The following is a 12845-nucleotide window of genomic DNA, read 5'->3' on the forward strand; positions in this document are numbered from 1 at the left end:
AGACGCACTCACAGGAGCATACACCCAGACAAGCACCCACACATGCATTTCGGATGCACTCAACCTCAAGGGAGTATGAGTAACAGAAACAAGAGAAAACACATTAATATGCACAAACACCAACACACACACATGCATCATCACAACACACAGCATTGATTTACGACTCCTTTTTCAATTAGTGCCTGGAGGAAAGGGGGAGACACAACCCCCCCCCCACACACACACACATATGTCAACAAACTTTTTCACATGGATATTGGTTGTCCATCTCTCTTGCACACACACACACACACACACACACACACACACACACACACACACACACACACACACACACACACACACACACACACACACACACACACACACACACACACACACACACACACACACACACACACTGTCTTTAGCTGGTGGATGTCCATCTCTCTTACACACACACTGTCTTTAGCTGGTGGATGTTGGTAGTCTACTCACAGCTCGTAGCGGCTGGTGCTCATCTCTTTGACCAGGTTAAGGTAGAGGTTCACTGTGATCAGGCACACCCAGGCCAAGGCACTCCAGTCTGGAGGAAGGAATGGAGAGAGGGAAGAAGAAACAAGGTCCTATTGCATAATCTATAACACAGAGAGGTAGGGAGGGAGGGAGTGTGTGTGCGCGTGTGTGTGTGTGTGTGTTTACAGAGTTTGACAGAACAGGCTGGGACAACTGTCAGATTGATGGATTCCCAGTTTCAGTCCCCCCCACACACGCACACACACTAGGATTGTTGTAATTTTGTCTAAATGCATGTTGAGTGTTTGTGTGTATGTGTTCAGTGATGAGTGATGGTGTGCAGAAGCTTCTGTTTTGTAATCTCTCCCATTTATGATGATAGACAAAGAGGCAGACAGACACTCCAGCTCAGGCAGCATATACAGTGGGGCAAAAAAGTATTTTGTCAGCCACCAATTGTGCAAGTTCTCCCACTTAAAAAGATGAGAGGCCTGTAATTTTCATCTTAGGTACACTTCAACTATGACAGACAAAATTAGAATTTTTTATGAATTTATTTGCAAATTATGGTGGAAAATAAGTATTTGGTCAATAACAAAAGTTTATCTCAATACTTTGTTGGCAATGACAGAGGTCATTCACAAGGTCTTCACACACTGTTGCTGGTATTTTGGCCCATTCCCCCATGCAGATCTCCTCTAGAGCAGTGATGTTTTGGGGCTGTTGCTGGGCAACACGGACTATCAACTCCCTCCAAAGATGTTCTATGGGGTTGAGATCTGGAGACTGGCTAGGCCACTCGAGGACCTTGAAATGCTTCTTACAAAGCCCCTCCTTCGTTTCCCGGGCGGTGTGTTTGGGATCATTGTCATGCTGAAAGACCCAGCCACGTTACATCTTCAATTCCCTTGCTGACGGAAGGAGGTTTTCACTCAAAATCTCACGATACATGGCCAAATTTCATTCTTTCCTTTACACGGATCAGTCGTTTATTTTTTATTTAACCTTTATTTAACTAGGCAAGTCAGTTAAGAACAAATTATTATTTTCAATGACGGCCTAGGAACAGTGGGTTAACTGCCTGTTCAGGGGCAGAACGACAGATTTGTACCATGTCAGCTCGGAGGTTTGAACTCCGGTTACTGGTCCAACACTAACCACTAGGCTACCCTGCTAGTCCCTTTGCAGAAAAACAGCCCCAAAGCATGATATTTCCACCCCCATGCTTCACAGTAGGTATGGTGTTCTTTGGATGCAACTCAGCATTCTTTGTCCTCCAAACACGACGAGTTGAGTTTTTACCAAAAAGTTATATTTTGGTTTCATTTGACCATATGACATTCTCCCAATCTTCTTCTGGATCATCCAAATGCTCTCTAGCAAACTTCAGACGGGCCTGGACATGTACTGGCACTGCCGGATTTGAGTCCCTGACGGCGTAGTGTGTTACTGATGGTAGGCTTTGTTACTTTGGTCCCAGCTCTCTGCAGGTCATTCACTAGGTCCCCCCATGTGGTTCTGGGATTTTTGCTCACCGTTCTTGTGATCATTTTGACCCCACGGGGTGAGATCTTGCGTGGAGCCCCAGATCGAGGGAGATTATCAGTGATCTTGTATGTCTTCCATTTCCCAATAATTGCTCCCACAGTTGATTTCTTCAAACCAAGCTGCTTACCTATTGCAGATTCAGTCTTCCCAGCCTGGTGCAGGTCTACAATTTTGTTTCTGGTGTCCTTTGACAGCTCTTTGGTCTTGGCCATAGTGGAGTTTGGAGTGTGACTGTCTGAGGTTGTGGACAGGTGTCTTTTATACTGATAAGTTCAAACAGGTGCCATTAATACAGGTAACGAGTGAAGGACAAAGGAGTCTCTTAAAGAAGAAGTTACAGAAATCTTGCTCGTTTGTAGGTGACCAAATGCTTATTTTCCACCATAATTTGCAAATAAATTCATTAAAAATCCTACAATGTGATTTTCTGGATTATTTTTCCTCATTTTGTCTGCCATAGTTGAAGTGTACCTATGATGAAAATTACAGGCCTCTCATGTTTTTAAGTGGGAGAACTTGCACAATTGGTGGCTGACTAAATACTTTTTTGCCCCACTGTACAGTACACCTTAAATAATCACACACACCTTGGCTTAATCACACACACGTCCTGTACATCAACAATACCGTGTCTGTGTGTCATTAAGGAGGAACTTCCTTTCTCCTATCATTAATCTCTTTCCCAGTTGCATCACTCTCTACAGGAATAGAGGGCATTAATACCTGATGTTGCTGAGAGAGGGGGAACACACACTCTCTCCATCAGGGGTAGTTCTATACTTTAATGTCCTCTCTGGCCCCTTTTCTCTGTCTCCTCTTCTCCCACTGACTGTTGGCATAGCTCACTTCATGTTTACTTCACTCTCTTTTGCCGTTTTGCACTCTCCCCATATCTTCCACTTCTCTCCCTCTCTATCACTGGCCCCCATCCCTCCTCTCTCTCCCTACCTTCCTCTCTCTCCCTTCATAATGAACATAACTGACATAGAGCCACTGACCCCGCCGCTGTAGTTCACTGCCCTTCTCCCAGTCAGCCCTGTAGGCTGCGTGTGTGTTTACACGTGTGTGTGTGTGTGTGTGTGTGTGTGTGTGTGTGTGTTTACATGTGTGTGTGTGTGCACGTGTGTGTGTGCACGTGTGTGTGTGTGTGTGTGTGTGTGTGTGTGTGTGTGTGTGTGTGTGTGTGTGTGTGTGTGTGTGTGTTTACACGTGTGTGTGTGTGTGTGTGTGTGTGTGTGTGTGTGTGTGTGTGTGTGTGTGTGTGTCAGCCCTGCAGGCTCTGTAGCTGATAGGCCAGAGAGGACCAGTGTTTAGTGCACTGAACAGTCTGCTGTGTTTCACAGGTGACACCTGAGTGACATAAGTCCTGAGGTCCAGAGTAGGGGAAGTTAAGCCTAAAACAGGAGAAGGTTCAGTGACTTAGAAGGTCATCAGAAAGGCAGATAGATCTTACTTAACATATTTTGTTAGTTTAAAAAGGACCTCCCCCTGGGAGTAAGCCCTTCTGTAGCTGTGTAGCAAAGGGCAGGCGTAGGGTTTTAAATTGTAGAGAACAGGTGTATGCTTTTAAATTGGGACCATCTTCATCATGATACGCACAGAAAATAATAGCAATCTATATGTTCAAAAGTATATGAGTCTCGTGTTCATATTTCACAACCTCCGCGGGCTTTTTGTGTTGCCTACGCGCGAGTCAATAGCCAAATAAATAATCTCCACTATAAAAATAATCTAGACATTATCTCACATTTCTTTTACACTAACATGTAGTTTTCAACAGCAGAGATCTGTATAAACCTTGCTGTCTGTCTCTCTGACATTTGCAACATTCAAATTTGATCTACAGTTGTCCCATAGTAAACAACGTGTCGGGATGAGACAGACAGGCAGGCAGCTTTTCTCAGCCAGTCGGACTCGTGAATCAGCATCATTTTCATGGATAAATACAAAGCACTATCAATAGAAAACAGGTCAAACGTGACAAAGTGCAGCTAGTTTGTTGTCTTTCCAGCTTCAGTTTGAAGTGATTGTGTTAGCCGTGTTGTTGGCTAGCTCCTCTGAACAACAGTGTCCTGACGAGAGAGCACATCTTCTATGCCAGGTGGAATCACACATCATTAGCTCATTGTCATGGATGTATCCAAATACATGTAACTAGCAAACAGCTTAAACAAATGCAAATGCAGCTACTTTGTTGTTATTCTGACTGCACTGTTTGACGTGACTGTCAGTTAGCCATAGTTGGCTAGCAAGCAAGCAAGGTATAAGAACGTTGCCAGCCAGTATGGAAATGGAACATTTAGAACAAACGACTGGGTCACGTCCATAGATACAGAACAAACAAAAAGACTGAACGACTGCGTCGCGTCTCTGGCAACCGAACCGATAGAACGAACGAATTAAATGATAGACAAATGTTCAACATTTTTTATGAACATTTGTCAATCATGTTTACATGTTGGTAACCCGTTGTATAAAAGTGATATTGCCGGGCAAACACCGGTTTTGAGGGCATTATCATTTAACTAAATGTGTCTGATCAGTGATAGATTAGCAAAACGAATAGATCAGCTATCAACACCACTTATTTGCCCAGCCAGAGATCAAATAACCAAATATAGAGACGGAGATTCAGTGAAACGAAATCACATTGACTGATTATCAGACAAGCCCGAGGCTTTTGGTTGGGATATAGGCTACTATGTGAGTGAAGAGCAAGATAATCCACTTGTTATTCTGGGCTACATAACATGTTCTGATCAGTGCTAATAGATGAGCAAACTAGCTAGACTAAAGATTATCATGATGAACACTCACCTCAGTATAGTTAACATTTCCCAACCTAATTGTAACCAAATATCCAAACGGAGATTCAGTGAAGAACAAATCAAATCTGACATTGATTTATCAAGACGATACACCATGCTTGTCTCAAAGCAACGAGGTGCTGAAATTATAGCTGACCAGACACCTCTACTGCTTGAAATTCTTTCAAAAGGTTGGATTGCTTTGGGAGTTTCAGTAAGCAACAATTTGATAAATGCATTTAATGGCATTAGCCTACTCTTTAATTTCAATAATTTTGTCATTCACTGATATTTCCACAGTAATTATTTATTGACCATTCAGTTGTGGTTAAGAAAATGTGCATGTTTAGTGGTGGGCTTGCGAAGTGACATGCCTCGCAAAATTTAGAACTGCCACGAGGATGGTAACAGTAACAGCCTACTAACGGGCACTTCCTAGCAACCATCATTATCAAGCATCAAATCTCATGAATGCGCATCGCTTACGCTGGACTTAGCTACGACTAGTCTTCTTTTTGGTTGGTGGACCAGGTGTAAACTCTGATCCAGAAGTCGGACGTAGCTACGCCCAACCTAGCATTTAAGGCCAGCTTTTTTACAGCCACATGGTGAAACCAGCTCCAGTATCTTGATTAGTAATTTTGGACGAGGTTGAGAGTCAGAAATTGATGGTAAAGAAAGCTTGGTAAGAAGCAGTATATTGGGAGGTCAGTCAACATCAAGAGTCAGAAGGTGATGTGAGCTGTAGGGAAGGCATTTGTAAGGGATATGTATGGACAGGTGAGGGGTAATGTATGTGAGGGATCAATGGGAATCTTACCAAAATAAGTGAGCCACCAGGCCTGGAAGTTACACAGACTCCCCTCTGGATGGGTATCACCCTGAGGAAGGAGAGAGAGGAGACAAGAAAACAGGGAAGAGGTCACTCTGTAGCTCTCGGTGTGCATGTGCTTATGGGAACGTGTGTGTGTGTGGTGACAGTGACTCACGATGACATACGCTACACTGTCAAAGAAGGCCGCAACTGTCAGACTGCAAATCATCTTCTGTAGAGAGACAGAGAGAGATAGTACAAAGAGAGATAAATGGAGAGAGGGAAGGAGAGAGATAAAGTGAAAGAGGCCAGATGGTCCACTTATCCTGTGGTCTGGGGTTGTCTTGGGGATCGATCCCCAGGTCCAGGCCGTCCCACGCTAATCTCATTACTCACAGCACGCACGCACGCACAGACACAACCACATACATTTATAAACACACACACCAGGGTTTATGTTAGGTCAATGTGGTCGGACATTTGACAGAAAACATTTGAATTTACTGGACATTTGAGACATATGACCCATATGCATGAGGTGCATAACCTGATTAGGGCGTCCACCCATGGTGCTCAGAATGGCAGAAATCACATTTAGATTATAGTAATTCATATTAACAGAGCATGCAAGTCGAGGATGCAACGATATGCAGTCCTTCTTACTGAATTCAGATGTGCACTTTGAAGATGTTAGAATAACTGTCCACATTTACTTTTCCTCAGACAACAAGACCAGTAACCAACAGCAACATCACCAGCCTGTTAATCTACTATCCCCAGAGGAGAAAGGTTTACATATTCTATTGGTCAGCTTGTCGAGAAAGAAATAGCCTATTCAAACAGACTATGGGACAATAAAAAGCAATGAGCCTGTGCAATAGATCAGAATGTTTTGCTTAAAATTATTAATAATAATTTTAAATTATTTCTTCACATCATAAGCGATGCGCACAAGGCAGTACTCTACGTGCGAATGTTCATTCCATAATGCAATTAGCTGGAAAACACTGTTGTCTAAAGAGCACCGCACATGCGAGTTGTTTCATGTGACAGAGATGAAAATGTCCGTTAGAAATGTAGAATGAGAGGAGATCTAACAGGCTACTTTGAAGCAACGTAAGACATGCCTCATACAATGTTCAGGTTTCAAACAATTAAGTATGTTTTCAAAATGCATAGTCTACTGCCTCCAGCTGACTGCAAGGTGGTGTGTCACAAACTGATGAAGCTTGCCTTCCGTTGCCATTTGAGATGCTGACACAGCAGCTCTCGCGCTGTCTGACAGATTTTCCGCTCAAAGGCTCTGTATCCGTACGCTGTATTCGTGTGATAAATAAGACACATATATATACTGTGACACACGCGCTAATTTAATTCCAATAAATTATGCAAATGAATGTATAGACCGATAAGTATGACCAGTCAAATGTATTTACATCTACAGGTATTTCCATAAATGAATAGGCTAAAAAGCATTATTCGCAATGAGATGTTTTTTCTACTTCTCACAAACAAGTGGCCGGTGCAAATGTTATTTATCAGCGTTTCAATTGTTTATGGGCCAAAAGCTGGCCCACTGGTTAACGGAAACCCTGGCTCATACATCGGGCTGTTGCGGTGACCGTATTACCGCCACACCGGTCGTTACGAGTCATGAAGGCAGTCAACTTCCAAATGACAGCTTAGTCACGGTAATTATGCTTCTCCAAGCACTGATGCTGCTGCTGGTCAGTAGTGTAAAAATGTGCGCTGAAAGTCGGGAAGCAAGTTCAGGAAGTAGTTGTTTAAATAAATAAACGCAACATAATTCAAAACAAGAAACACGAACAATGCACAAACATAAAAGTGAAACAATAACACCTGGGGAAGGAATCAAAGGGAGTGACATGTACAGTTGAAGTCGGAGGTTTACATACACCTTATCCAAATACATTTAAACTCAGTTTTGTCACAATTCCTGACATTTAATCCTAGTCAAAATGCCCTGTCTTAGGTCAGTTAGGATCACCACTTTATTTTAAGAATGTGAAATGTCAGAATAGGGGATAGAATTATTTCTTTCAGCTTTTATTTCTTTCATCACATTCCCAGTGGGTCAGAAGTTTACATACACTCAATTAGTATTTGGTAGCATTGCCTTTAAATTGTTTAACTTGGGTCAAACGTTTCAGGTAGCCTTCCACAAGCTTCCTACAATAAGTTGGGTGAGTTGGCTTTTGTTGGTAGTCTGGCTTTTTAATGGATGTTTTGGAGCAGTGGCTTCTTCCTTGCTGAGCGGCCTATCAGGTAATGTCGATATAGGACTCGTTTTACTGTGGATGTAGATACTTTGGTACCTGTTTCCTCCAGCATCTTCATATGGTCCTTTGCTGTTGTTCTGGGATTGATTTGCACTTTTCGCACCAAAGTACGCTCATCTCTAGGAGACAGAACGTGTCTCCTCCCTGAGCAGTATGACGGCTGTGTGGTCCCATGGTGTTTATACTTGCATACTATTGTTTGTACAGATGAATGTGGTACCTTCAGGCGTTTGGAAATTGCTCCAAAGGATGAACCAGACTTGTGGAGGACTACAATTATTTTTCTGAGGTCTTGGCTGATTTCCTTTTATTTTCCCATGATGTCAAGCAAAGAGGCACTGAGTTTGAAGGTAGGCCTTGAAATACATCCACAGGTACACCTCCAATTGACTCAAATTATGTCAATTGGCCTATCAGAAGCTTCTAAAGCCATGACATCATTTTCTGGAATTTTCCAAGCTGTTTAAAGGCACAGTCAACTTTGTGAATGTAAACTTCTGACCCACTGAAATTGTGATACAGTGAATAAGTGAAATAATATGACTGTAAACAATTGTTGGAAAAATTACTTAGGACATCTACTTTGTGCATGACACAACAGACTTGCCAAAACTATAGTTTGTTAACAAGACATTTGTGGAGTGGTTGAAAAACGAGTTTTAATGACTCCAACCTAAGTGTACGTAAACTTCCGATTTCAACTGTATAGGGAAGGTAATCAGGGAAGTGATGGAGTCCAGGTGAGACTGGTGACAGGTGCGCTCCAAAATGAGCAGCCTGGTGACCTAGAGGCTGGAGAGGGAGCACACGTGACAATTAGTAGCCTAACAAACTTGCCTGCCTGGTATTAAGCACTCTATTGTCACTCTCATCACTCTGACATCAATGCAAATGTAATCGAAAATCTAACCAAACACTTCATGAGAGCCCATGAGCTCATGTTGAGCAACATTTCTATAGGCTATGTAATTGCATGAGAAAACAGCGTGATGGCCGCTAATAAAGAGGAGAATCTTTCCATAGGCTAGGCCTACTATATTTATTTCTTAACTTTCCTAATATGAAGCACGTCCCGTATTTGCTATTTAAGTGCATAGTATTTTTTCCCATTGCCTTTGCTTCATTACAGGTGCATGATAATGGTCCAACGCAGCACTTCGAGCCACAAAGGGCATGTATGGTTTTAGGGCGCATTACGGCCACAAAGGGCATGTATGGTTTTAGGGCGCATTACGGCCACAAAGGGCATGTATGGTTTTAGGGCGCATTACGGCCACAAAGGGCATGTATGGTTTTAGGGCGCATTACGGCCACAAAGGGCATGTATGGTTTTAGGGCGCATTACGGCCACAAAGGGCATGTATGGTTTTAGGGCGCATTACGGCCACAAAGGGCATGTATGTTTATAGGGCGCATTACGGCCACAAAGGGCATGTATGGTTTATAGGGCGCATTACGGCCACAAAGGGCATGTATGTTTATAGGGCGCATTACGGCCACAAAGGGCATGTATGGTTTTAGGGCGCATTACGGCCACAAAGGGTATGGTTTATAGGCGCATGTATGTATGTTTATAGGGCGGCCACAAAGGGCATGTATGGTTTATAGGGCGGCGGCCACAAAGGGCATGTATGGTTTATAGGGCCACAAAGGGCATGTATGGTTATAGGGCGGCCACAAAAGGCATGTATGGTTTTAGGGCGCATTACGGCCACAAAGGGCATGTATGGTTTATAGGGCGGCCACAAAGGGCATGTATGGTTTATAGGGCGCATTACGGCCAAAGGGCATGTATGTTTATAGGGCGCATTACGGCATGTATGTTTATAGGGCACAAAAGGCATGTATGGGGCGCATTTGTATGGGGGCGCATTACGGCCACAAAGGGCATGTATGGTTTATAGGGCGCATTATGGCCACAAAAAGGGCATGTATGTTTATAGGGCGCATTACGGCCACAAAGGGCATGTATGGTTTTAGGGCGCATTACGGCCACAAAGGGCATGTATGTTTATAGGGCGCATTACGGCCACAAAGGGCATGTATGGTTTTAGGGCGCATTACGGCCACAAAGGGCATGTATGGTTTTAGGGCGCATTACGGGCATGTAAGGGCATGTATGGGCATTATTTTTAGGGCGCATTACGGCCACAAAGGCATGTATGGTTTATAGGGCGCATTACGGCCACAAAGGGCATGTATGCATGGGCGCATATGGTTTGTTTATAGGGCGCATTACGGCCACAAAGGGCATGTATGGTTATAGGGCGCATTACGGCCACAAAGGGCATGTATGTTTATAGGGCGCATTACGGCCACAAAAGGCATGTATGTTTATAGGGCGCATTACGGCCACAAAAGGCATGTATGGTTTTAGGGCGCATTACGGCCACAAAGGCATGTATGGTTTTAGGGCGCATTACGGCCACAAAGGGCATGTATGGTTTTAGGGCGCATTACGGCCACAAAGGGCATGTATGGTTTATAGGGCGCATTACGGCACAAAGGGCATGTATGGTTTTTATAGGGCGCATTACGGCCACAAAGGCATGTATGGTTTTAGGGCGCATTTATGGTTTTAGGGCGCGCCACAAAAGGCATGTATGGTTTATAGGGCGCATTACGGCCACAAAAGGCATGTGGTTTATAGGTTTTAGGGGCATGTATGGTTTAGGGCGCATTACGGCCACAAAGGGCATGTATGGTTATAGGGCGGGCATTACGGCCACAAAAGGGCATGTATGGTTTTAGGGCGCATTACGGCCACAAAGGGCATGTATGTTTTTAGGGCGCATTACGGCCACAAAAGGCATGTATGGTTTTACGGCCAGGGCATGGGTTTTAGGGTGCATTACGGCCACAAAGGGCATGTATGGTTATAGGGCGCATTACGGCCACAAAGGGCATGTATGGTTTTAGGGCGCATTACGGGGCATGTATGGTTTTAGGGCGCATTACGGCCACAAAGGCATGTATGGTTATAGGGCGGGCATGTATGTTTATAGGGCGCGGCCACAAAGGCATGTATGGTTTTAGGGCGCATTACGGCCACAAAGGGCATGTATGGTTTTAGGGCGCATTACGGCATGTATGTTTATAGGGCATGTATGGTTTTAGGGGCACAAAGGGCATGTATGTTTATAGGGCGCATTACGGCCACAAAGGGCATGTATGTTTATAGGGCGCATTACGGCCACAAAAGGCATGTATGGTTTTAGGGCATGTATGTTTATAGGGCATTACGGCCACAAAGGGCATGTATGGTTTTAGGGCGCATTACGGCCACAAAGGCATGTATGGTTTTAGGGCATTACGGCGCATTACGGCCACAAAGGGCATGTATGGTTTTAGGGGCATGTATGGTTTTATTACGGCCACAAAGGGCATGTATGGTTTTAGGGCGCATTACGGCCACAAAGGGCATGTATGGTTTTAGGGCGCATTACGGCCACAAAGGGCATGTATGGTTTATAGGGGCGCATTACGGCCACAAAGGGCATGTATGGTTTTAGGGCGCATTACGGCCACAAAGGGCATGTATGTTTATAGGGCGCATTACGGCCACAAAGGGCATGTATGTTTATAGGGCGCATTTATAGGGCATGCATTACGGCCACAAAGGGCATGTATGTTTATAAAGGGCATGTATGGTTTTAGGGCGCATTACGGCCACAAAGGGCATGTATGGTTTTAGGGCGCATTACGGCCACAAAGGGCATGTATGGTTTTAGGGCGCACAACAAAGGGCATGTATGGTTTTAGGGCGCATTACGGCCACAAAGGGCATGTATGGTTTTAGGGCGCATTACGGCCACAAAGGGCATGTACGGCCACAAAAGGGCATGTATGTTTATAGGGCGCATTACGGGGCATGTATGTTTATAGGCGCATTACGGCCACATGTATGTTTATAGGGCCACAAAGGGCATGTATGTTTATAGGGCGCATTACGGCATGTATGTTTTAGGGCGCATTACAAAAAGGGCATGTATGTTTATAGGGCGCATTACGGCCACAAAGGCATGTATGTTTATAGGGCGCATTACGGCCACAAAGGGCATGTATGTTTATAGGGCGCATTACGGCCACAAAGGGCATGTATGTTTATAGGGCGCATTACGGCCACAAAGGGCATGTATGGTTTATAGGGCGCATTACGGCCACAAAGGGCATGTATGTTTATAGGGCGCATTACGGCCACAAAGGGCATGTATGGTTTTAGGGCGCATTACGGCCACAAAAGGCATGTATGGTTTTAGGGCGCATTACGGCCACAAAGGGCATGTATGGTTTTAGGGCGCATTACGGCCACAAATGGGCATGTATGGTTTATAGGGGGCATGTATGGTTTTATTACGGCCACAAAGGGCATGTATGGTTTTAGGGCGCATTACGGCCACAAAGGGCATGTATGTTTATAGGGCCACAAAGGGCATGTATGTTTATAGGGCGGCCACAAAGGGCATGTATGTTTATAGGGCGCATTACGGCCACAAAGGGCATGTATGGTTTATAGGGCGCATTACGGCCACAAAGGGCATGTATGGTTTTAGGGCGCATTACGGCCACAAAGGGCATGTATGGTTTATAGGGGGCATGCATTACGGCCACAAAAGGCATGTATGGTTTTAGGCGCATTACAAAAAGGGCATGTATGGTTTATAGGGCGCATTACGGCCACAAAGGGCATGTATGGTTTTAGGGCGCATTACGGCCACAAAGGGCATGTATGGTTTTAGGGCGCATTACGGCCACAAAGGGCATGTATGGTTTTAGGGCGCATTACGGCCACAAAGGGCATGTATGGTTTTAGGGCGCATTACGGCCACAAAGGGCATGTATGCCACAAAGGGCATGTATGGTTTTAGGGCGCATTAC

General features: G+C 44.5%; 1 protein-coding gene across 7 annotated transcripts in view; it reads right to left on the reverse strand.

The window, feature by feature from the left end:
- Positions 1–12845, reverse strand: part of si:dkey-100n23.5 (cyclic AMP receptor-like protein A) — a 143157-nt gene that overhangs the window by 98929 nt on the left and 31383 nt on the right. For all 7 annotated transcript variants that reach the window (XM_052522296.1, XM_052522297.1, XM_052522295.1 and 4 more), the window contains exons 4-6: positions 5843–5899; positions 5674–5734; positions 481–568 (exon numbers count right to left, since the gene is read on the reverse strand). In XM_052522296.1, coding sequence (XP_052378256.1) covers positions 481–568; positions 5674–5734; positions 5843–5899 — 206 coding nt within the window. The remainder of the gene's footprint in view (positions 1–480; positions 569–5673; positions 5735–5842; positions 5900–12845) is intronic.

The sequence above is a fragment of the Oncorhynchus keta genome, chromosome 7 (assembly GCF_023373465.1).
Source record: "Oncorhynchus keta strain PuntledgeMale-10-30-2019 chromosome 7, Oket_V2, whole genome shotgun sequence".
NCBI classification, from domain to species: domain Eukaryota; kingdom Metazoa; phylum Chordata; class Actinopteri; order Salmoniformes; family Salmonidae; genus Oncorhynchus; species Oncorhynchus keta.